Source organism: Pygoscelis adeliae, unplaced genomic scaffold, assembly GCF_000699105.1.
Source record: "Pygoscelis adeliae isolate BGI_AS28 unplaced genomic scaffold, ASM69910v1 Scaffold157, whole genome shotgun sequence".
Lineage (NCBI taxonomy): Eukaryota > Metazoa > Chordata > Aves > Sphenisciformes > Spheniscidae > Pygoscelis > Pygoscelis adeliae.
The window spans coordinates 826,981-850,329 of record NW_008825107.1 but is presented as its reverse complement, the minus strand read 5'-3'; the positions used below and the strand labels follow the sequence as shown (position 1 = coordinate 850,329).

General features: G+C 41.8%; 1 protein-coding gene across 1 annotated transcript in view; it reads right to left on the bottom strand.

Annotated features, from left to right (window-relative positions):
* Window positions 1–6,758: 6,758 nt before the first annotated feature.
* The window catches only part of CDS1 (CDP-diacylglycerol synthase (phosphatidate cytidylyltransferase) 1), a 28,020-nt gene continuing 11,429 nt past the window's right edge, over window positions 6,759–23,349 (bottom strand). The window contains exons 5-13 of the mRNA XM_009327508.1: window positions 21,736–21,875; window positions 20,123–20,181; window positions 17,821–17,903; window positions 16,243–16,330; window positions 15,091–15,159; window positions 14,129–14,281; window positions 11,451–11,570; window positions 9,337–9,440; window positions 6,759–6,888 (exon numbers count right to left, since the gene is read on the bottom strand). Of these exons, the coding sequence (XP_009325783.1) occupies window positions 6,759–6,888; window positions 9,337–9,440; window positions 11,451–11,570; window positions 14,129–14,281; window positions 15,091–15,159; window positions 16,243–16,330; window positions 17,821–17,903; window positions 20,123–20,181; window positions 21,736–21,875 (946 nt within the window). The remainder of the gene's footprint in view (window positions 6,889–9,336; window positions 9,441–11,450; window positions 11,571–14,128; window positions 14,282–15,090; window positions 15,160–16,242; window positions 16,331–17,820; window positions 17,904–20,122; window positions 20,182–21,735; window positions 21,876–23,349) is intronic.

Below are 23,349 nucleotides of genomic sequence, written 5' to 3'. Positions count from 1 at the left end.
GGGGGGGGGGGGGGGGGGGGGGGGGGGGGGTGCTCAGTTGCCGGCTGACTGAGGTTAAACTACAACACTTCTCCAGTGACCTAGCACAGGCAGGCAGCTCATGACCAGACCCATGCTGACACAAGGCTTCTGCAAGACAGGCAGCGAGAGGGATCAGGCCTCCCCTGCCAGGCCTTAAATATTCTGGGGTGGGTGTCTGAGAAAACCAGGCAGCAGGTAGGACGCTGTCTGCTGGACTCGGGTATAATTCAGGTGGATTGCAATGTGGTAGATGAGATACCTCAAAGCATTGCTAGTGCCAGTTGTGCAGGGGCTAAAAGTTAGCCTGAAGGACACTGTACAAAGAAAAGGTTGTGCACAATTCGGCACAATTAGATTAAATGCAGACATGTTGATTTTCACATTGATTTTCTTCTTTGATACAAATATGAGTCAACTGCCCAGAGGCTTGCCGGCATCTTAGTTGCTCCAGGAAGAAAGGGCCTGGCCTGTAGTTTTACAGAGCTTCTGTCTGAATTTGAAGTCAGAAACTTTTTTGGTGCGGCTGGACATGGCACAGCACGGAGTCTGGCAGAGCTTGCTTCTCACTGTCTCGGGATAGCCTACATTTGGCGGGTGTGACAGTTTGTCACACCAGAAACAAGGTCAAAGTACACAGAGCTACACACGCCCTTCAAGTACATACAAACCCCAATGATTAGCCACAGTTAGGTAGTTAATATAAGCCACAATTGGGCAATTAGAGCTCTCTCTATGTTTTCTTTAGAACTGTGCACGATTCCTGCCAGATCGCACAAGTATTTAATTTCCTGTGATCAAATAGCAGGGTCCTAACAGCAGAAGTGAAAACCTATCTTCTTGCTCTGAAAGCTGCGCGTGGGATTAACTCAAAACTTGAGCCCCTGCTGAGCCGGGTGCAGCTGGCCTGGTTGCTTTGCCCAGGAGCAGCAACCACTTGAAGAAGCAAACTGCTGCTATTGCACCTTGACTTAGGCAAGTGCAAGTGAACTGGTGGCAATTAAATGGGGCTGAAGCTTTATACCTTGACTTCTCTATGAGAATATGTTGCTTTTTCATACTCACTTGCAAAGGAAATATCTGTGCTAACAAAGTCCTAATAATACCAGTTTTTCTAATGAAAGATGACTGACGTAATCTACCTGGATTTGTGCAAATCATTTGACACTGTCCTGCACAACATCGTTTTCTCTAAATTGGAGAGATATGGATTTGATGGGTGGACCACTTAGTGGGTAAGGAATTTGCTGGATGGTTGCACTCAAAGCAGTCAACGGCTCAATGTCTGGGTGGAGACCAGCAACAAGTGGCGTTCCTCAGAGGTCGGTATTGGGACCAGCACTGTTTAACATCTTTGTCAGCGACATGGACAGTGGGATCGAGTGCACCCTCAGCAAGTTTGCCAGCAACACCAGGCTATGTGGTGTGGTCAACATGCTGGAGGGAAGGCATGCCATCCAGAGGGACCTTGACAGGCTTGAGAGGTGGGCTGGTGCGAACCTCATGAAGTTCAACAAGGTCAAGTGCAAGGTCCTGCACATGGGTCGGGGCAATCCCAAGCACAAATACAGGCTGGGCGAAGAATGGATTGAGAGCAGCCCTGAGGAGAAGGACTTGGGGGTGTTGGTTGATGAGAAGCTCAACATGACCCGGCAATGTGCGCTTGCAGGACAGAAAGCCAACCATATCCTGCATCCAGCTCTGGAGCCCTCAGCATAAGAAAGACACGGACCTGTTGGAGCGAGTCCAGAAGAGGGCCATGAAAATGATCAGGGGCATGGAACACCTCTCCTGTGAAGATAGGCTGAGAGAGTTGGGGTTGTTCAGCCTGGAGAAGAGAAGGCTCTGGGGAGACCTTATAGCAGCTTTCGAGTACCTGAAGGGGGCCTAAAAGAAAGCTGGAGAGGGACTTTTTACAAGGGCATGTAGTGATAGGACAAGGGGTAATGGCTTTAAACTGAAAGAGGGTGGGTTTAGATTAGATATTAGGAAGAAATTCTTTACTGTGAGGGTGGTGAGGCACTGGAACAGGTTGCGGAGAGAAGCTGTGGATGCCCCATGCCTGGAAGTGTTCAAGGCCAGGTTGGATGGGGCTTTGAGCAACCTGGTCTAGTGGAAGGTGTCCCTGCCCATGGCAGGGGGGTTGCAACTAGATGATCTTTAAGGTCCCTTCGAACCCAAACCATTCTATGATTCTATGATTCTCACCTGTTCCTTTAGAGATCAAAATGTGTCCCTGTAATTCATAGAACAAGCATCAGTATTGGGAAGTCAGGGTGCAATATGTATGCAATGAACAAACCATAGTGTCTGCAGTATTCAGTGGTACATTAATGGTGGATGTGGTGGTGTTGGGTTAACGGTTGGACTTGTCGATCTCAAGGGTCCTTTCCAACCTAAATGATTCTGTGATTCTATGATTCTGTGTTTATGGGTGACATTGAATTACCACCTGTTTCTGGAATCCTGTCAGATACAGGACTTACGTCTAAGTTTATGCAATTTGAAATTGCTAAACAATGGAATTGAATATCCATTTTATAACTGAGAAACTATTTGCAAGAGAAAGAGCAATTGCACCTTAGCTATGTGCAGGTTCTAGTACAAGCTGGACAAAGGCACTCTGTGCAGTGTGGCTTAAATGTTAATTAGGACAACTGAAGTCGGTGTTATAAGAAAAAAAAAAAGTCACTAATTCCCTCCACTGCAACTGCACAAACAAGGATTACTTTCGCTGTCAGGCCAGTCCACTGCTACGCTAGCATCCCTGAAAGCAGCTCCTTCCAACTGTCTCAGCGAGCATGCCTTGAAAGGGTTTTGTCTGTTGAAGGTAAAAATTTCCTGTTTCTGTGCAAGTAACAGTCCACAACATTATCTGTCTAGCAGGAGAAAACTCACCACTAACTTTCCCCTTCCTTTCCTCAGAAGAGCATCAGGAAGCAGGTGCAGGCCATGGGAAAGCTCCCTCTGTGCTTCTCCATTAGTGTTCTAAAGTCCAAGGAGGTGCGCAACACAGACATGATTTGTTGATGGTGAGTGTTTAACAGATCTTACGGTCGTCTTTGTAATTTAGAAACAAGATGCATTTGTTACCTGGCTTGTTTGAGGCTGCAGGAGGTGAAGGGCCTCGGATCCAAGACTTAAAAGGGAAGGAACAGGAAAGCAGGAGGGAGGCAGCTGCCAGCTGCCACCCCACCATCCCCATGCACGGTGAATACTGACAGGCCTGTGCCAGCAGCACCAGGAATAACGAATGGGAAGTGGGGTTCCAAAACAAGAAAATTTCACAACCCCTGACACCAAGAAAACCGAAAGATTAGTCGTGTTTCCAGAGGCAGAATGTGGCAGGGTGGGAAGAGGAGTCACTGAGTCCTCCCTGAGCAGGAGCTTTAGTCTTGGCATTGCCACACCCTCCCCTCTCTGCCATTTCTTTGCAGATACCTGGAGCGGAAGCAAGAGGGAGCAGTGGTGGCCAGAAGCAGCAGTGCCATCCTCGTGACACAGCGGGGGCCCAGACACCCGGGAAAGTCCCGCCTGGCCGTCCCAGGAAGCGCCCCTACGAATGGAGCTCGCCCGTTGAGCAAGCGTCGCACTCACCGCAGCACTTCTGGTTGTTCGGTCTAGCCCACGTAAGTGACCTCTCTCACTGGTTATGAACCACGAGGAGAGAGTGCCAGGATCAGGCCTTGATGCTCTGTGGCAGCCTCTTCCAGCCTCTCACTGGTGTGCCGTAGAGGCCGCAGGCAGCGGTATTTCCTACATGGAGGGAAGTAATTGCAGAGGGCAATGAAAGCATTGCTTTTCCGTTCTGTCAGCTCCAGGTAGCTGCAGTAGCCACGCTGCATTGCACACTGTGCACCATCCACTTGGAGGGAAAAGCACACAATGTTGAAATGAGCACCTTTTGGAAGAGATGCCAAGTTTGCCTGTCTTTGGAGATGAGGCACACCGTATAAGTTGCCTGCAGCAACAGTCAAGGATGGCCTGAAGTCTTGAGGGGCAAAAGGTAGGAAATTAATAGCAGGCTTTGCTATTAAGAACACAACTTCAATGAAAAATACAAAGGAATATAAATTTTTGTTAAGAAATCACCACCCACTGTGCACAGGAAATACAAGACAGGAGGATTTCTGTCCCAGTTTTATTTATTTTTTTACAACATCTGCTTCAATGAAAGATTGAAACAGTCAAACTAAACCAGACATTATATGCTCATACCATTTACAATATTTACATAATGTACATTTTTTTTTGCTCAACAGGTAATTACTAGCAACTTGAAACAAAAGTGCAAGTGAAAAGAATCACTGGTGTAAAAAGTTAAATGTTCCTGTTGTTCATGTTGCAATGCTTGAACTAACAGAAGTAACAAGTGGGGTAAATACACTTCATAGTAGGCAAGCGTAGTTGTCACTCCAAAGTGACAGGCCCTGCTGAGCTTCATTTACACCACGCATAAGCCAGCAGGAAGCTATTACTGTATGCAGAAAATTGATGAGTGAGTTCACAAGTGATCCCTTCTTCATTTTAACACTGAACAGCAGAATTGCAGTGTTGAACTTTCTATTGTGCAAATAGATAGCAATTAATTTCAAATGCTCTGTTGTATTAAATGCTAAAATATATTTTAACTTCCTTATTATACATGCTATAAAATTACACTAAAAAGTTCAAGTTTCTGAAGTAACAATTACCTTTCTATATATAATTTTTAATTTATTTTCAAATACCCAGGATGAAGATATACCAGCTCCAGTACAGCTGTGTTTTTTCATAAGCGTCTACCAAAGTCCCGTACGTAACCAAAGCCTCATCTAGAAGCTAGTTTTCCAGGTACGCTACTTTGGTCGCCCTCTCATTTTCCCTTCCCTTCTTTTTAAAGCACCTTCCCACATGTCCCACTTCCTGGCTGTGCTACCTTTTAACCTTCCGGTGGAAGGGCTGAAATTCAGTCCCCTCCAATTAATAAGCCAAGTCGCACGGCCACTGACGGACAAGCAGCTGGCGACATTTTTCACCTCCTGGAGTGTGCAATCTGTCCAGTGCTCTGTGGAGCACTGCAATCTCCAGGTCAGACATAATTAAATTCTGTCAAATACCTGACATCAACAGGAACTACTTGAGACCTGGATTTCATTTCATAGCCATGTACAGGGGTGCTCTTCCATACACAAGCTGTACACACGCTACCATGGCCTAAGTGCAAAACAGAGTGCACAGTGGTCTCAGCTGCATGGCGTTCAACAAAAAGCAGTCTGAATTTTACAGATACAGCTTATCACCCACCCTAGTGATTTTCTCCATGGTTTTATCCTCAAGTAGCACCAACCATTTAAAATTTTCACCTTTTATATATATATACACACATACACCTTTTAATATTTTATATACATATACACACACGTGGCATCAGTACATTCACCGCAGGAGAAACTTATTTACAATTAGTTGGAAAAATTAAATTGTATCAAGTTACAGTATACCAAAACAAAATTGGCATTTGTGCTTTCTGTTTGTACAGGAGTCATTTTTGTCATTTCAAAAAAGTTTATATTTTTATTTGCATCCAGACATGTCACATGATGAAAAAAGTTAGAAAACAGCTAGGATTAAGAAGAATTACAGAGCATCAGCTTTCCTCATATGCCCCGCTAAGTCTACAGAATAGCTGCTTTCTATAAAAATTCTCCATTCAAACACCTATGTGGTTACCTAAGCTTGCTTGAGGATCTTCTTAAAATAATAATACACAGCAGACGAACCATGCATCCTGTCTTGTACCTTACACATTCATGAGATAGAAGTTTCTGCCTTCTCTGAGTAACACGTTAATAAAACAGCACTTAAACTTCACTTTTTACTCAGGACCTCAAAGTGCTTTTAAAAAGAAGGAAATACCCCCATTCTATGCGGTAGTTAAGAGGCACAAGGAATAAGGCTTGAATTACTGTCTTCAGACACTGACCAGGCCGTGGAAACCAAGGGCTTAAACTCCAGATTCCCCCCAATCTGTTTACTGGGTTACCGTTACCCATTTTCTCAGGTAATCTCTACTGTTGGATGTAGACACTTGTTTATAATCCGTAACATTAACCAAAAAAATAGCAGCTCCACAGCCCAAACAGCCCAGCTATACTTCAGTAAAGGTACTTTTCTCTTGAAAGCATGAAATAGTTTCATAAGAAAGCTTAAAAACAGAGCTAAGTTTAACCTTCATCGCGATTTAGTAAATACAGGTAGTCTGATACAGCAGGCTGTAAGTACCTCTTTGACCAGGCTAACAAGCATTTTCTGCCCAATTGTAATTTCAGCACTGGGCTACATAAAAGTGACCACCTGCCTCATCTGTTTATGCTTCAGTAACCACTGGAGACCAAAAAAGTATTGCTAAGATATGCAATATTAAATAACTCATTAAAAACTAATGGTGATTTTTTTTTTTTTTTAAATACAAAGCCTGTCAGGCTGGGTGCTGAAGGAAGACTGCTGCCGTCCACTTCAGGAACTACAATATACAGCATGTGTACTGTTACTTCGCAAGCATTTTCATTATTTTAGGAGTAAGAGATCTTCTGTGTCCTAATAGGAAGTCATAGCATTCACATTCATTTGAGGAAACATTCACCTCTTCCAGACCACAAACTACTCTTCCTTTAGCTATTATCTATGTGCACATTTGCAATGCTTTTCCACAGGCTTCTCGTAAACGGAGGTTTCTTCTAGCCCTCCGTTTTGACAAGCTACCCTCTCAGGGATGGCTGCAGGATCCCTTTTTCAACGAGGTGAGATTTCAGGGTTTTATACACGATTAGTTGTTGCTCAGGCTGAAGTATCAACAGCTGTTTCAGTAATTTGCTGGGATTTGGACCCCTATCAATGAAAAAAGAAAATTTTTCTTGTGAGCAGCAGCTCTAAAGAAACTTTTCAACAGCTTTCCATTTTCCTCTTGCTGCACAAACAATGTCTTCTCTTTTTTGGGACACAAAGTTATGAATTTCTCCCAGCCTCTCTCCTCAGGATGCATGGGTGAGCATTACTGGCAAAACATACTCCTTAGCTCAATCTGAACAGAAACTAAAAAGCATTTCTTGTATTTGCTGTCAGATGGGTATATTAAGAAGGCTTATGACAAATAAGATTCACTGATTCATCCTTAATCACTGTTATCAACATTTTTCATCAACAGATCTTTTTTAGTTTAGTATCTGTTGACAGATAAGCTGTGTACTATTGAACTGAAAGGAAAGTTGGCCAAGTCAGTAAAGAAAACCGCAAATTAAACCAAGCTTTTCTAAATAACAGCCTCATTTTTAGAAGTAGACTGTAAGTGACTAGCTAAGGTGGACCGAATATGAGGCAAAGAATCTGTTGCTGATGAGGTATCTAGTAATTATTTAGCCATATGCATTTGCAAAACTAAGGGCATGTACCCTACATGCCCTTAGTTTGAACACCTACAGCCCCTTGATCCCCCCTGCTCCAGGAACTAGAATGACTGACTGTAAGAAATCATGGGAATGACAATTTTCTTCTTGAAAGCTGGTGTGGTTCAGGGAAGATGAGCAGTATTTTTAAGAAGTTCCCTCCTCTCTTTAACTGTAGTGTTTTCATCTTAAACAGAAAATCCCAAGTCAAGCGACAGAAATACTGAAACTTACAGGAAGAACTGCAGTCTCGCAACCTACAGGCTCTTCAGGAACCACACAGGGAAAGCAGATGCTGCAGCAACCCTCCTGCCGAAAACCCCATCCTCATACCTCCCTGTAATCAGTAAATTCTAGTAGAACTTCTAAGAGGCTGCTACAAAAACTTTCTGATATTTAGGGCACACAGGTTACCTTTAATAGCAGTCACAGAAACATTAAGGCACAGCTTGAACCTGACACAAATCCTAGGCAGTGACATATGTTTTCTTAATAGTTCTGTATTTGAAATCATTGCATAAATCAGATTTAGAAACCTGCAATCTCTGCTATGCCAACAGTGCAGAACATAACTTGTATGAAGTAACTATGGTACAGCTCCTGTGCAAGCTTATAGATTCATAGAATAGTTTGGGTTGGAAGCGACCTTTAAAGGTCATCTAGTCCAACACCCCCGCCGTGGGCAGGGACATCTTCAACTAGATCAGGTTGCTCAGAGCCCCGTCCAACCTGACCTTGAATGTTTCCAGGGATGGGGCATCCACCACCTCTCTGGGCAACCTGTGCCAGCGTTTCACCACCCTCAGCGTAAAATATGTCTTCCTTACATCTAGTCTATATCTACCTCCCCTTTAGTTTAAAGCCATTCCCCCTTGTCCTGCTGCAACAGGCCCTGCTCAAAAGTTTGCCACCATCTTTTTTATAAGTCCGCTTTAGGTACTGATAGGCTGCAGTAAGGTCTCCCTGAAGCCTTCTCTTCTCTAGGCTGAACAACCCCAATTCTCTCAGCCTTTCTTCATAGGAGAGGTGTTCCACCCCTCTGATCTTTTTTGTGACCCTCCTCTGGACCCCCTCCAACAGGTCCATGTCTGTCTTATGCTGAGGGCTCCAGAGCTGGACACAGTACTCCAGGTGGGGTCTCACCAGAGCAGAGTAGAGGGGCAGAATCACCTCCCTCGACCTGCTGGCCACGCTTCTTTCGATGCAGCCCAGGATATGGTTGGCCTTCTGGGCTGCGAGCGCACATTGCTGGCTCATGTCCAGCTTTTCATCCAGCAGTACCCCCAAGTCCTTCTCGGCAGGGCTGCTCTCAATCCCTTCACCCCCAGCCTGTATTGATACAGGGGGTTGCCCCGACCCAGGTGCAGGACCTTGCCCTGGGCCTTGTTAAACCTCATGAGGATCACACAGGCCCACTTCTCCAGCTTGTCCAGGTCCCTCTGGATGGCATCCCGTCCCTCTGGCGTGTCGACCGCACCACTCAGCTTGGTGTCACCTGCAAACTTGCTGAGGGTGCACTCGATCCCACTGTCTATGTCATTGATGAAGATATTAAACAGTACTGGTCCCAATACGGACCCCTGCGGGACGCCGCTCGTCACCAATCTCCATCTGGACATTGAGCTGTTGACCACTACCCTCTGGATGCGACCATCTAACCAATTCCTCACCCGCTGGACAGTCCACCCATCAAATCCATCCCTCTCCAGTTTAGAGAGAAGGATGTTGTGGGGGGCTGTGTCAAAGGCCTTACAGAGGTCCAGATAGACGACATCTGTAGCCCTTCCTGTGTCCACTGATGTAGTCACTCCATCATCAAGCTTATCATCATCAGTCACATCATTAGTCACATCATCATCAAGCTTAAGTAGTTAATATTGTAAAAAGCCCATACCTTATGAAACTGGTGATATAGACATGAACAAAAGTGGCCATCAAGTACTGACAATCAAAGCGATCCATTATCCCACCATGCCCAGGGATTGTGTCTGCGAAATCCTTTTGGGTGTGAAGGACAGGGGCGGGGGGGGGGAAGAAAATAAAATCATGGTCAGTGATTCTGACGAAACACACTAATGACATATCACTTGACAGCAGCACATTAAGGCCGCAATTAAGCTACCATTTCATTGCACTGAGCCAAAAGTTAGAAAGAGCCTCCTTTGCTAAAGGAGTTTTTAACTGCAAAGGTGAGTCAAGGGGTGAGAAGAAAAAGGAGAGATGAAGCAACTTGTCCGCAGTATCACACAAGAGGACAGCGGTAGGTCAGGTGCAGGTTTGCCGGTACTGAGTACACTTGCATGCCTATACATACTTCATTTTGTAGCGAGCCTCTTAAGCTCATGGCTGTCATTTCTTGCTTCTGCAAAATCTAATTCTCCTCTTTAATACTTTTATTGCTTTATCCTCTACTGGTAGCTGCTGCTGAAGCACTTGTTACCAGGGAATATACATTTGCTACAAGAGAAGCAGTAACCTGAGGACTCTTTCCACTGTCTAACACTGGCTTTGCAAGTCATACTGCCCGTTCACCTGCCGGTTTTTTTGCCGTTCTTGGTAACCATAGCTAAAAACCATAATGTGTGCATACAATATAAATATATTTAACAGAATCAAAAAACCCTGTAGTGAAAAAATTATCACTACTTAAAAAAAATATATTTCTGATGCAAACAAAGCTCAATACACTACCTTTTTGTTACCCGATCTTGTCTGTAGAACAGCTTTACCAGTTGAACTACCCTCGTATATCCTTTTGTCATCCACACTCACTTGTGTACTCACTGGGTGAAAACCCTGACCTTACTCATGTGGGGCAACTGCCAGCAAGTTAAACCAGTCCTGTGCCGGTGCCACTCCAGCCCTCCAGCGCTGGGCAGGCAGAGAGTGTCTAACTCAATCTACGCGCTGCCTGCAGTAACAATTCCACAATATCCCTGTCTTCCCGACAGTCCTTTAGTCACCACCTTGGGGCTCAGAAGTATTAAAAAAAAAAAAAAAAATAAAAATCTACTTTTTAATGTTCTACTTTAAGAATAAGTGCTGCTTTTCAGAAGCATTTTTTCCCCAAAAAGTCCTTCTTCACACAGACAGTCTTTTGCTACCTGGACGTACAGGTACGACAGCACACGAGGCTGTAGCTAGCAAAGTGCCGGACAAGGTGCTCGGACTGGCATAAGAAAGAGAGTAAGTACAAGCACATGTACGGGAGTTCAGCACAAACAGAGAGGTTTATATGCTTCTGTGCAAAGCACATGCCAAAACTGGTGGACACAGGGAACAACAACAAGAAAAACAAAAAGCAACAGGATAAGAATTACAGCAGGCCTACCAAGACATAAAGAAGGTCGGGAGAAAATTTGGGGCTGCCCTCTTCCCATACTTCTGCTGCCACTTAATACCAGCCAGGGACAACACTGCCACAAGCGACAGCGCACACCTTGCAATAAACAGAGGTTAGCACATCACATCATTTGCCAACACACACTCTTGTTACAAGGCGGCACTGTATTGGCAAAGGCAGCCAAACATCTCATGCTTTGGTGAACCTGACACGTCAGCATCTGCGTACGACACAAATACTATTGGTAAAACACAGCCAGCCACAATCTGAAGGGTAAACCACTGTCGGTGCTTCTTAGGCATCTACAGATTGCCTTTCACGTCAAGTATGATATCTCACATCTTGCTTGTCTAAACCACTTCTGCAACATGACTTGGAAGAGTAATTATCAACCAAAATATGAAACCAAATTATTCTTAGAATTCCAACACTAAAGTCACATGTTGATTACACAAAGTTTTAAGAATAACACATACATATATCTGGTAAAACTAAATACTGCTGCTGATGCTAAAAAACAGCTCAAACATCATCGCACCTTAGTAGAAACACTAGGTACTACAATGAACAATTGGAAAAAAACAAACAAACAAACCCAACCCACCAATTTATCTAATTCAAAGAGAAAACCAAAACAAAACCAGCTTACAGGAGTCATTACACACCTTGATTTTGAAAGCTCTTTTAAATCCACTGGCGAAGAATCCTCCAAATGGCCCAATTAATGAGGCAAATGTTGACAGTGCAATGCTGTGCATCTGAAATGGGTACATATTCACTGTTTCCTACAAGAAAAATAATTAGCACTGTATTTCAATATGATTATAGGCATTTTAAGCTTAAATATTTTCAAATGGGGCTGTAACAGAGCAAATTTCCACGAAGCTCCAGTTTTCCTGACACAAAGTAATACTGTAAAGAAAGGAAAAGCAGACACACTGTAGAAAGCTGCTGAAAGGTCTGGTCATGTGAACAGGATGAATTATTCGGGGTTGCTAGAGCAGTCAACTTTAACAAATGATGTGGTTTTCAGCAAATCCCTTAGTTGATGATAAGGAATATAACTACTAATTCCATAACGTACAATGGGATTCGCTAGTCTTTCCCGGCTCTGCTTTTCCAGCTCCATTTCCTGTAAACAAAGGAGCTTTCCACAAATTCCTAGTATTGCTCTAGTAAGTGGCCCAATGCTCTCCACAAACTTGTCACCTTCACGCAATTCACTGTCACTTCTTTCAAGTGCTCTCACAAGATAGATATGAATTTTGCACTAGTCCGCCATACTGTAACCTTTGTGTATATACAGCAATAAAGGGAGATAGAAGGTTTACCCCCATTAATACTTTTTGGTTTGCATTTAAACAGATATTGTTCCCCTCAGCCTATTCACAGACTTGAAATTTGGTTTGATCCATTCAAGTTCTTAAAGATAAGAGAGACTTCATTGGCAACAGGTACTTGTTTTCCTTCCTGACACAGATTAGAAAAAAAAAGGGGGGGGGGTGTCGGTTGGTTGGGGTGTTTTGGGTTTGTTGGGATTTTTTGATTGGGGTTTTTTGGTTTGTTTGGGTTTTCTGGGTTTGGGGTTTTTTTGGTAACTTAGCTTTGAGCACTTTCAAGTCAATAGTACAAGCTCCAGCCTTTGAGGGAATGCCATACTGGCCTCATCCCTGAGAGCAGAGCACACCTCACCTGGCAAGTCTTGATAAACGCCATCTGTAGCTGAAAAACCCTGTACCTTGTGTTTCTGATTTGCATCACAGCTGGCCAACACCAATTAACTTCTTGATTACTTTGTACAGTTATCTTAAGTCACCTTTCTTTTAGGCTAAACTATTCAGTTGGTCAAACAGAAAAGTTTATGAGTTGGAATTAAGTCAATTTTGTTGGGAGAACTCAAGGCTCGACATCTTTTGACACCAAGCAAAGTGTCTTCCAACCGTAACATCTGGTCATATTTCTGTGAGAGAACATCAGGAACTGAGTAACAGAGGGAAAACCAAAAGCAGGCTGTTGCCCAAACAAGTAGATTCAATTTGACTTTCTGTAAAGAGTGCTAAAACTAATTCTCTCCTCAAAAGGCTTGTTAGAGCCTGGCAAAAGTACTTCAGAAGTGCACGTGGAACTACCATCTCTTTTTAGGGTTAACTGATAGCTATCTATTAGACTGGCATAGAGCTGGGCATTCCCATCTCCTTACCCTTTACCAAAATACACAATATAGCTGGACACAGTAAGATTTCTCTCTGCTCGGTCCACATTATGTTTCTGTGCAGAAAAATCCTTATTAAATTTGCAATCAACCCCACAGTCCCTGAAGCAACGGTACGTTCATTTGGTATGAAAATATCGGAGCTCCTTCTAGATGTAATCTTGCTTTTCTAAGTACCAACCGTAGCCATTAATTACTTTTAGTCTTAGGTTTGGTTGCTACAGTTTCCAGTTTGTGCTTTCTTCTTGTAACCACATCAACTTTTTACCTTCAGTGTTACCCCCAGGTAACCACAGGTAAAGCCCACTGCCTTCCCTAGTGCTGTACACTCACTCTCTCTGCTGAGCCATTGCACAGGCGAGGGGAGTGTTGCAGAACCCACTTGTTCTGCATTTATCCCAGTCACCTCCTCTTTGCCCTAAAGGAAAGATAATGACAGACTGCTTTGTTTCTATTTGGTATTCTCTTCCTGTTGGAGTGCCTCTGGAGCCTGTGGCTTCTGAAGCACTGCTTTGTATAGTAGGATAATTGACCACCCATTTCCTGACAGGTAAAGACACAACAGCTCACTTAAAAGAATTTGCAGGCTGGGTGTGAGGAAAAGGGTTGGTGACTACATTACATGGAACTATTACTGGTACTCCTTTTTCACTCAGCATGGAAGTAATGGCACTAACGCACAAGATGCTACGTGGTGAAGAAAGTACGAGTCCAATCCTAACAGCGGTTACACACTAGCTGAAAACGGAATGAACTTCTACAAGATTACTTAAGCTTGCTATTAATTTGGGCCATAATAAGCCTTTGTCCACTTTCTACAAAAATTTAAAGGTTGCTCTTCAAAAATAGGTTTGTCTGCAAAATGCTTAAGTGACATCCATTTCCAGCACAAAGAGAATACAGGCCACAAGAACACAGGCGGGTTTCCTCAGGTGGCTCCAGCAATGCATTTCAATTCTGCTTGGGTGACCACCTCCCCTGTCTGAGCAACGGAAAGGCTAACGGTATCAATTCAGTTCTTACCCTTCAAGCCTTACCAGCATTCATATACCTTTCTAAAAAGTTTTAGAAAACCATTCAAGCTGGGAAGTACGATTTCAATTTTAACCAAAGCCTTGGTTTTTTCCTTACCCATCCCAACACAGCCTGAAGCAATGGCGGCACAGAGTACTTCTTAATCTGAAAGAGCTCTGAAGGTTCACACTCTGTCACAAATCTGTTGGTTTCACTGTTATATTCCACGGGGCAGACAAAGTACTGATGTTGAGCCAAAAAATAGGAAAACTGAAAAGCAAAACAAGGACTCCTGAAACAGGCATTTGTTGTTACAGTCAAAAATCATATTGTAATGGATGGCTTTGTCATTGCAAGCTGAGGATAATGAAAATCTTTTTAATAACAAAGAGACCCAGAATGGCGTAAAATCAGCCTGTTTAAGTTGGAGAATGCCTCCACAAAGCAGACAAATGTGGACGTTCAATGCACTTAGCGATGATTTCCCAACTTGTTTTCCTTTTCATATCTCTCAGATTCATATCTACTGGATGTTTCTGCATTATGAAATCCCAAAACGTTAGCCACTCATAATTTGTTTGCAGTTCACTTCTCCATTAAAACTTGAACTATCGCTTCTACCAAGTTTGGCAGTCATAGGTTCTGCTGACCTCGGTGATAAATTACTTATCAGAACAGTTACTGTATGCTGTTATTATCTTCTATGCATACCACCAGTGTAAACTACTTCTCAGGAGAAATGTCATAAATTATGTAATACAAAAATATTACTACAAAGCATAAATAATGCTATCAATAAACTTCAATTTTAAAATAGGGATACAACTAATAGATAAAATAGTTCCAGATATAGTAACAGCAATGGCAAAAATAGTCAGTATAACCTATTCAGGATAGGTGCAAGCCTTGCCTAGCCTTTACAGCTAGTTACAAATTGGCAGAATTCTCTAGCCAAAAAGACCTCTAACTCTTAGGCTTTCAGCAGTCTGAGATGACCAGATTTGTCAGTGATTTTGCTTCAAGTAAAAACAGGAAGTTGAAAACTGAACCTATACAAGGAAAGTCCTGTGGTTACTTACAATAAATCCAAATACAACTGTGGAAAAGAAGCCTCCAATGAACCCTTCCCAGGTCTTCTTGGGAGATAGCTAGGCACAAAAGAGAGCTTGTTAGCCTCATCAGTTGCATCACTGAACCCTTTTTTACTCTATTTCTGGACCTTGTTTGTGAAAATTAAGCTCCTACTTGGTTTTTCAAAGGTATGCGTGAAATACTGAATGTCAGCAGCTGCAGCCACTGAACATGATAAACAGAGGAGTATGGCTAGCACCTGTCCCAGGCAAGGAGGGAAAGTGCCACAGTTTGGTTGGAGCCACTGGGCAGCGTGAGGGAACGGAGAGCTCCCTTCCCATCTGCTGCTGTGTCTGGAGGCTGCTGCCTGCCTCTGGCCACAGCTGACCCTGATTAAGCAGCTGACCTCCTTCAAGCAGAAGGCTTGGAAACCTGCACGAGCACGCTATGGCTCTGTTGGAGACCTCTGCTAGCAAGTGCACATGGAGATAGTGACAAAAGCCTGGGTGTTAGACAACTGCTGCTGGGGACGCTCCTCGGGAGACACTAGCTTCCTGTGCCTATACAGACTGGCAAACTAATACAGCAAATAACTGGCCTAGAAAGACCAGTGTAGCAAGCTATTTTCTTCATCAAATCCTATCACATTTTCAATGTAGGAGCAGTTTAATATCAGAACCAACTAAATACGCAAAAGTTAACATGGCAACATCATGAAAGTAATAATTCATGGCTTTCTGTGGGGTCTTGCATACTCTACCAGAATAGGAAGATTACTGCTCGAGCCCTTCTGAGTGCTACATCAATGAGACCAGATGAGGAATAGGTATACGTGACCTAGCAGCTTATTTCAAATTACAGTTTCTGTACAGTAAGCATGCAGTTAAACCTGCATATGAAATCCAAAAAGCAAGCCATTATAAATGATGATGCAATAGGCTTGAACTGTATTATACTGTAATGTCAATATTACATTCACATCAACCCCAGTTTCCACTTACAAATCTTCAGAAACAGGATAGTCAATTCGGTTTTTTAGCAAAGATGTGTATCATGCAGTACAGCAGAAAGTATTTTTTCCACAAATGTGTTTTTGAACAAGTATCAAAAATGCTATAAATTGTAAAAGCTTGTTAGTGAGGAAGTGCCTAAGTACATACCTTAATTAATGGAGTTCTGCCAAAGAAGAATCCAAAAATGTAAGCGGTAATATCATTGCAGATAACACTTGAAATTGGAACCAGAAACCTAGAGAAAGACATTAAAAGTTTCATGGAGAAAAAGAGAAGCTGCCCAAACCTAAACACAGGACAGAAACTGAAACAGCAGCATTTCTTTCTGGGAAATTTTTCTGTAGTATTTAGAAGGGATTACGTTTCATAACATGTTCACCTAGTTCCCCCATGAGCAGCATATTTAGCTATATTGGTTTTAGTCTTCAGCCAATCAAGACCATTACAGACCCATATTAGTTCAAGTTAAAATATGATTTTGGTGCCTGAGCTTAAAATGTGAACAGGCTGGCTTTTTCCTTATCAGGCTTGAAGACTGGTACCACAGTTAAGAAGAAATCAACAGATATAAAAATGTTAATGTTATTGGTAACATCAAAGCAAGCAAATTCCTTGTACAGTTTAATGATATCTAAATTTAAAAAAAAAAAGTTTTCCTTTTTTTTTCCTCGTCAGTTTGGAGCAGCCTGTGTTAGCTTTCTAAGTGTTCTCTGCATGCAAACAGCATCTGAATTTGTTACTCAAGCCTGTTAACCTCTTTTTTTCCCTTTTCAAAGCACGGATGTATTAATAAGTTAAAAGCCAGATTTTCTGACCATCTGCCAAATTGCCTAGCACCAGTGGAAATAAGAAATAGTAGGCTAGCAAGGCAATTAGGTTCAGTTTTTGGCACATGAACATGACCACTGTGAAAAGAATTTGTTTATACAAACTTTGTCAAAGGCTTTGGGTTTTCTTTCTAACTATATTGCAGAAAAGACGTGCTCAATCTCCCCAGTTGTACATATGTCAGGAAAAGAAAAAGGAGAACATGCAGTATTATGTCCTTGGAAGAACACAAATCATCTTCCATGTGCTTCTTCCTTCTTTCTCAACTTGTAATTTACCCTGTCCCTCAAGAAGTGGGGGGGTGGAAAAACACACCCTCTCTTTGAGGAGTGGTTTTAAGTAATCAAGTTTAACTGCATCATCAGAATTTAATATATTGCTGGAAATGGGGCATTAAGATGATCCAGCAATATCCAAGATGTAAACTCTTAAAATATTTTAAGTAATCTGAATTTATCTGAACAGGGAAGGTGGCAGGGAAGGTGGCCAGATTGGGGATTTCAAATTAAATGGTCCAACTTCAATAGTTCTGAGCAACCTAAAGCTCCCAAGTAATTGGAAAAGAATTGCTAGATATTAATTCATTCAGCAAAATGCTATGGGAACTATTTCACCAAGCATGCAAGCAATCCTATTCCTTGCAAGTAAATGAAGTGGTTGTTCAAAACTATCGTACTTGTGGCTGCCAATCTAGTTTAAGAGGTTTCTGCTTCCTCTCCTGTATCCTTTACCTCATCGCTCCCAATTCCTCTGACTCCCCTTCCAACTAGACACTAATGTTTCTTTAATTTGTGCTGCTTTAACTGTTCCCATGATTATTCCCTAACCAGATCTATGTAAAAGAACCAAGCTTACAATGCAATAGAGTTACAAATCAGTTTATTACTGTCCCCTTACCAGATCATGCCTTCAAAGAGATTTTGGATGACAAGATGAGATTGAGTTACAGTGATCAGCAAAGTGACATGAGTCCATGCGAACTGTTAACAATGCAACAACACAACAGTTAGTGAAAACACCGATCCATACACCTTGATAAATATTGGTGTGTCAGCTAGAGGAGCTACTTAGGAGCTCACAGGAAAGACCAGTTCTAGTGATAATGCAAGAGATGTGTGCATACAGTATATCACAAGTTAGCTGGCTTTCTGAAGCAAGTACTGAAACTTTAACAGGTTTCCCCATCACTTACCTCCACCCAGAATTTTATAATGTGCAGTTTAACATCTGATTTAATAAGACATACACCTTCAGCATGAAAGCAGCAAAGAAACATAAGCAATGTGATATTCTGTATATACATATAGCAGACATGTCAGAACTGTAACAATAAAATGGCAATGAACTACTCATGAAAGAGTCATGTTACACAGATGTGGATATCTCTCATAACAGAATACCAGTCCTCTTATGAAACATGAGAATTCTCAGGATTAGTGAAAACAAAGTGTTAATTTTTATGCGCACGATCATTTAAACAGTAATTTTCCTCAGTATTACTGCATGTACTTGGTGTTTATTCTGTAGCGCCAGTGTACAATAAAGTGGTTTCCAAACAGTTTACCAGTAAAGATGCTACAATAGATTTTATTTTCCAAAAACTTTTAAATCAAGAACTGGTAGTTTTTCCAAGAAACACCAAATTTAAGCACTCTAAATGTCTGGGCGATTTAACACTTGGAATGTCCTACTTCTTAAGTCTCCTATCACATGTGTTTTCCTATGGCATCCAGCATCTACTTCTAGTTAAGACAACTCAAGAAGGCTGAAAGGTGGTGTGCAAGAACTGACTAAAGGTTTCTGAAAATATTACCTGCTGGTTAATTAAAGCATCTCTGCAGCAAAATTTTTAGTATTTGTACAGTGATATTGGAACACCACCTAAAACCAAATGGCTACTCTCCTTGTCTGTCCAAACACCTTGTTGCCACACAGTGGATACACGGCTTCCCTCTGTTTTACTGCAATTCTTAGGTAGTCACACCTTAATGTTTTCTGGGCAGGCACCACATCATATGACTCACACCACATTTTTTCTGCCTTCTTTCCAGAATGGGGAAAAGGAAAAAAAAAATCATGGAAAATTAATATATTTACCTTGTGCCAATCTGAAGATGAGGACTTTTTTTGCAGATTAGAAGATAAAGACCACCTCTCCTAGAAAAGCTGCATCTCCCTGCCAGGCAAGTTCTCCCACAAACAGGGTAAATTTTTTTGAGCAAAATATTTTTTTACATGCTCATACAGGGCTCAGCTAAGTCCTAGTCTAGAATTAAGGATCCTCAATGGTAAAGTGCTACCTAAAGCACTGTAGAAACAGAGGGGTTAACTGCATCCCCAGCGCTTTAGGAAATCTTTAAGGTTGCACAATGCCCTGACTGCTCAAGTTCTTTAAAGACTGGAGCTGTACTGCATTAATGTTTTACTGTTATTTCTAATCATTCCTATATAGAAGCGGGGGGCAGTTCAGTGGGGTTTTTTGGGTTTGTTTTGGTTTGGTTTTGGGTGGTGGTTTGTTTTTTTGGTTTTTTTTGTTTGTTTTGGTTTGGGTTTTTTAACCTGTGATGTTACAAAATTAGTTTTGAACCTATAAGATACATATAAGAAAAAGGTTCATGCTCTTGATTAGCTACTATGCTGTTTATTAGGTGGACAAATACAAGAGATGAGAACATTGGTTTCTTTTAATAGATTAATGATCTACTGAGGCAAAGCAGAGCAGAATACCAGAACTGCTGTTAAATGTCACAGAATAAATCTTCCACATAGGGGTTAAGATCAAGTTCCCTTCATAGTACTTCAATGGGGCCTCTACAAAGTAACACTTGAGTCACAAGAACCACTTCCCATGCTATGCTGAACTATTTGGCTTCAGACCTGGGAGGGAGATGCACACCCCTTTCTCCAGGAATCTCTTTCGTACCAGCCTATTACTAGGGGAAACGTATCACATTGTATATGCACAAGGTCTCACCAATGACAGCTTGTATTGACTGAAAGGCCACATCCCATGATATAATAATAATAAGCTGCAAGGTGAACAGATACCGAACAGCCCCAACACCACTTGATTTCATGCTACTGTTGGTTTAAGCTCATTTTCCACACCCCTTTTCCAAGCTATTTTATGAACACAGGGACACGACTGTTTCTAGTGACATTCATAACAAGTGACCACAGCAAAGTGGGTAATACACACCATGTAAAACTGCAGACGATAATGTTTCTTCACTAAACTCAAAACAAACATGCAGAATCCTGTAAAACAAAGCAAGTGTAGTTTGTACCGTCTTATATTTAATTACTCTGAACTGTGGTATACCAGTAATTCTCTTCCCTTGAAGCAGCTTTTAATCCCTCTGCTGTTAGAAGCATTTGCTTGTATTCAGTTAAGTATACATGTAGAATTATTCTCATTAGAGCATAAGATTTAGTTAACATGAGTAAAGAGCATCCATTTCATTACTTACAAGGTCCCATCGTAGACATCAATTTTTAAGGGAGGACACCATCACCTTTAAAAGCCACTCAAAAACCAGGTCGACAAGCTGGTTTTGAATAATTAACAGAAATAATTGAAAGGAAAAGACCAGCTTGCCCCTTTCCCCCAGACAGGCATACAGCTGCATGCAATGCAAGCATGAAGTGCAGGCATTGGAGAATTCAACTGACTGAAAGAAACGCTCTGGGTGGCTAACAGCATGTTGTCTCCCCTAGGGCAACTTCCTGCACCAGCAAGGGTCAGAGGCCCTCAAAAGACCCTTAACCCTGGGGACAGCCCCTCAGTGACCCCACGATCCCAATGCGACAGCCACCAAGGGGCTCTGCTATGCTCTGCCTCTTGCTTTTGCTCATGACTGGCTTGTCTCATCTCACCCCTCACCGCCCTTCAGCAGTCATGAGGCATTAGTTAAGTTAGTTTCCTCAGCCAAAGCCAGCTGAAAAAGGTCAAGTCTTGCAAAGCTGGTTTCAAGTTTGCGATCTAAGCACCGAGTAGAATTTTTATCTGGTTTAAAAAAAAAAAAAATTAACAGTAGACAGACTGACAGTTCATCATGAAGATCAGGTTTCTTAATATATTTTACAAGTATTTGTAGCATAGCAGTCTCCTGTCCCTTAGGCCAATCTGAATCTTCAATTGATTTAAGTTTAGGCTAAAGTAATTTTACCACATTGCTGAAAACGCCTTGGACTATATTTACGTGTTCACAAAGCAATGCCCCACAAGACTGCCAGCTTATGTCTCTTCTTCCTAGAGAAGAAGCTTTTAAAAAGTCTTTCTTTGGATAGGGAAGAAAATTTATCCATGAGGCAAGCATCTGAATATCTTGCAGACAAAATAAAGCCTCAGGCATTTTGAATAATCAGTTTAAAATACATTGGTAAACCGTATTGCTGTCGACCTAGCAGAACACTTGCACAATAAAGCATCAACCCAGCACAGCAATTACACATACAAGTCATCTCCACAGACTGCCAAATAGCGTTCATGTATTCAGGTACTGAGCCCCAGTTCTTCAGCGATCAAAATTAGTTCATGCCAACTTCTCTTGAGCGCTATTAGCTCAACTTTCTCAAGATCATTTACTTGTTTAGGCTGCTTTCTTCTCAGTGAACGCAAAATTTATATTCATCCTTTCACAGGAAAAATGGAACTGTGAACACCTAATTTCCTTGAACATCAAGAGGAAAAAGAAGCTGGAAGTGCATAAAGCTGGGGAGCAATTTTTTTTTTTTTTTATTTTAAAAGAAATAAGCACAGAAACAAATGCAGCACAAAGTTCTTTCATTTGTGCAATTTCGTACACTTACCTGTTAAATAGAGTGCAAAAGATATAAATCTGTGGTAACGAATTAGGAATTGAAGCTGTTCTCTTCTCTGAACAAATGTAGCGAAGTAATCAGCTACAGTCTCTCCATAAAAGAAGTAGTTCACACACAGCAAAAAGTACCTACAACATACAACAGCCAGCAGTTATTTTAACAAGATAATATATATTTAAGTGTCATTCTTAAAAACAAAACAAACAAAAAACCACAACAAAAAACACCACACAAAAGGAAAACCAGAAGGGTAGAAAAGACATATGATAAAAATAAAATTCAAACATAAATCTAGTCTTATACTTCTGGGTCAGTGTCTCCTCCGACAAGCCAATTTTTGTAATTTTCTAAAGCAACCGCATTAGAAAAACAATCACATTTTGCAGGATACGGTTGGAAAATTAATTTAATCCTTAACTACAGTATTGAATGCTCCACACCTATGCAAGTCCTTTTCAGATATTCTAAAAGCACAGAACAAGTATCTGCTATCATCGATATTGACAAAAGCAATTCTACGTATTCTTTTCCTGTATCCTAATAAGGGTAGTTTGTGATTTCTGCCTTACAAACAGGAAAAAAGGTACTTGCATAACAAGTCCTCTGAGGTTATAGGATAGTGAATCTGACATGGGGCTTGAGGATCTGAATGTAACTATACTTCTGCCATCTGGCCTGAAGATTCTTGTCTGAAGGAGTTACTGCTGCATCTCCTGCTCCACTCCACCACGCACTTTGACTTCTAGCTTTCTTGACCAAGCAATAACCTTACAGGATTACATCCATCAACTAACTAGTAAATGCAGCTATTACTACAACTTTTTCAAAACAATTTTGTGGGAGTATGTCCACACCCAAGGTTCAACTGATGTCACCTTCAGCCATCTCTTTCTGAAGAATCTTCAAAGAAATTCCTTTCAGGCAAAACAGTCAGTATGCAAGTAATTGTCACAGGTTTTCATACAAGTTCAGTTACTCAGCTTTCTAGAGTTAAGTCACAATGGGATTCTCAAATGCCAAGGCAGCACTCAATAAAAACCAATAAATAGCAAATTCAAAACCACTAAGAGATGCACCTCTCTAGGCAACATACACTTCGGCTTATTACCAAAGTCAGTCACAGAAAATAAAAACTTGTGATTCAAGACTGGATCTCCGGATAGTCTCAGAGCGATCAGTATTCATTCTCTTCCCCCCCAATAGATGTTAACACTCACTTTGCAAAGCTTCACATCTCTAAATAAGCCAAATAGTTGATGTTCAGACTACTAACAGGATTCTCTCATCTCATTGAAATGTCTTAATATTTAGTCTCAGTGGCAAGATGTTGGACTGAAAGGAACTTTGATGTTAACTAGTGTGGCAATGCAGAGGAGTTGACTTTGAGCTCCACATACGAAAGTGACGGTGGTCAACTGCCAAAGTAGACTAAGTGGTAAAGTGCATATCTCCTCCTCTAAAAATTTTGGCAAAACCGCAGAATCATTCATGTATGAGTCTGCTCTAGCTGTAGATCCAGAAGCCATGGAATAAAGCAGACAATAGATCGGTCCCCTGGATAATCCAGGAGTGACCAGAGGGGAACTAATTAGCATTTAAACA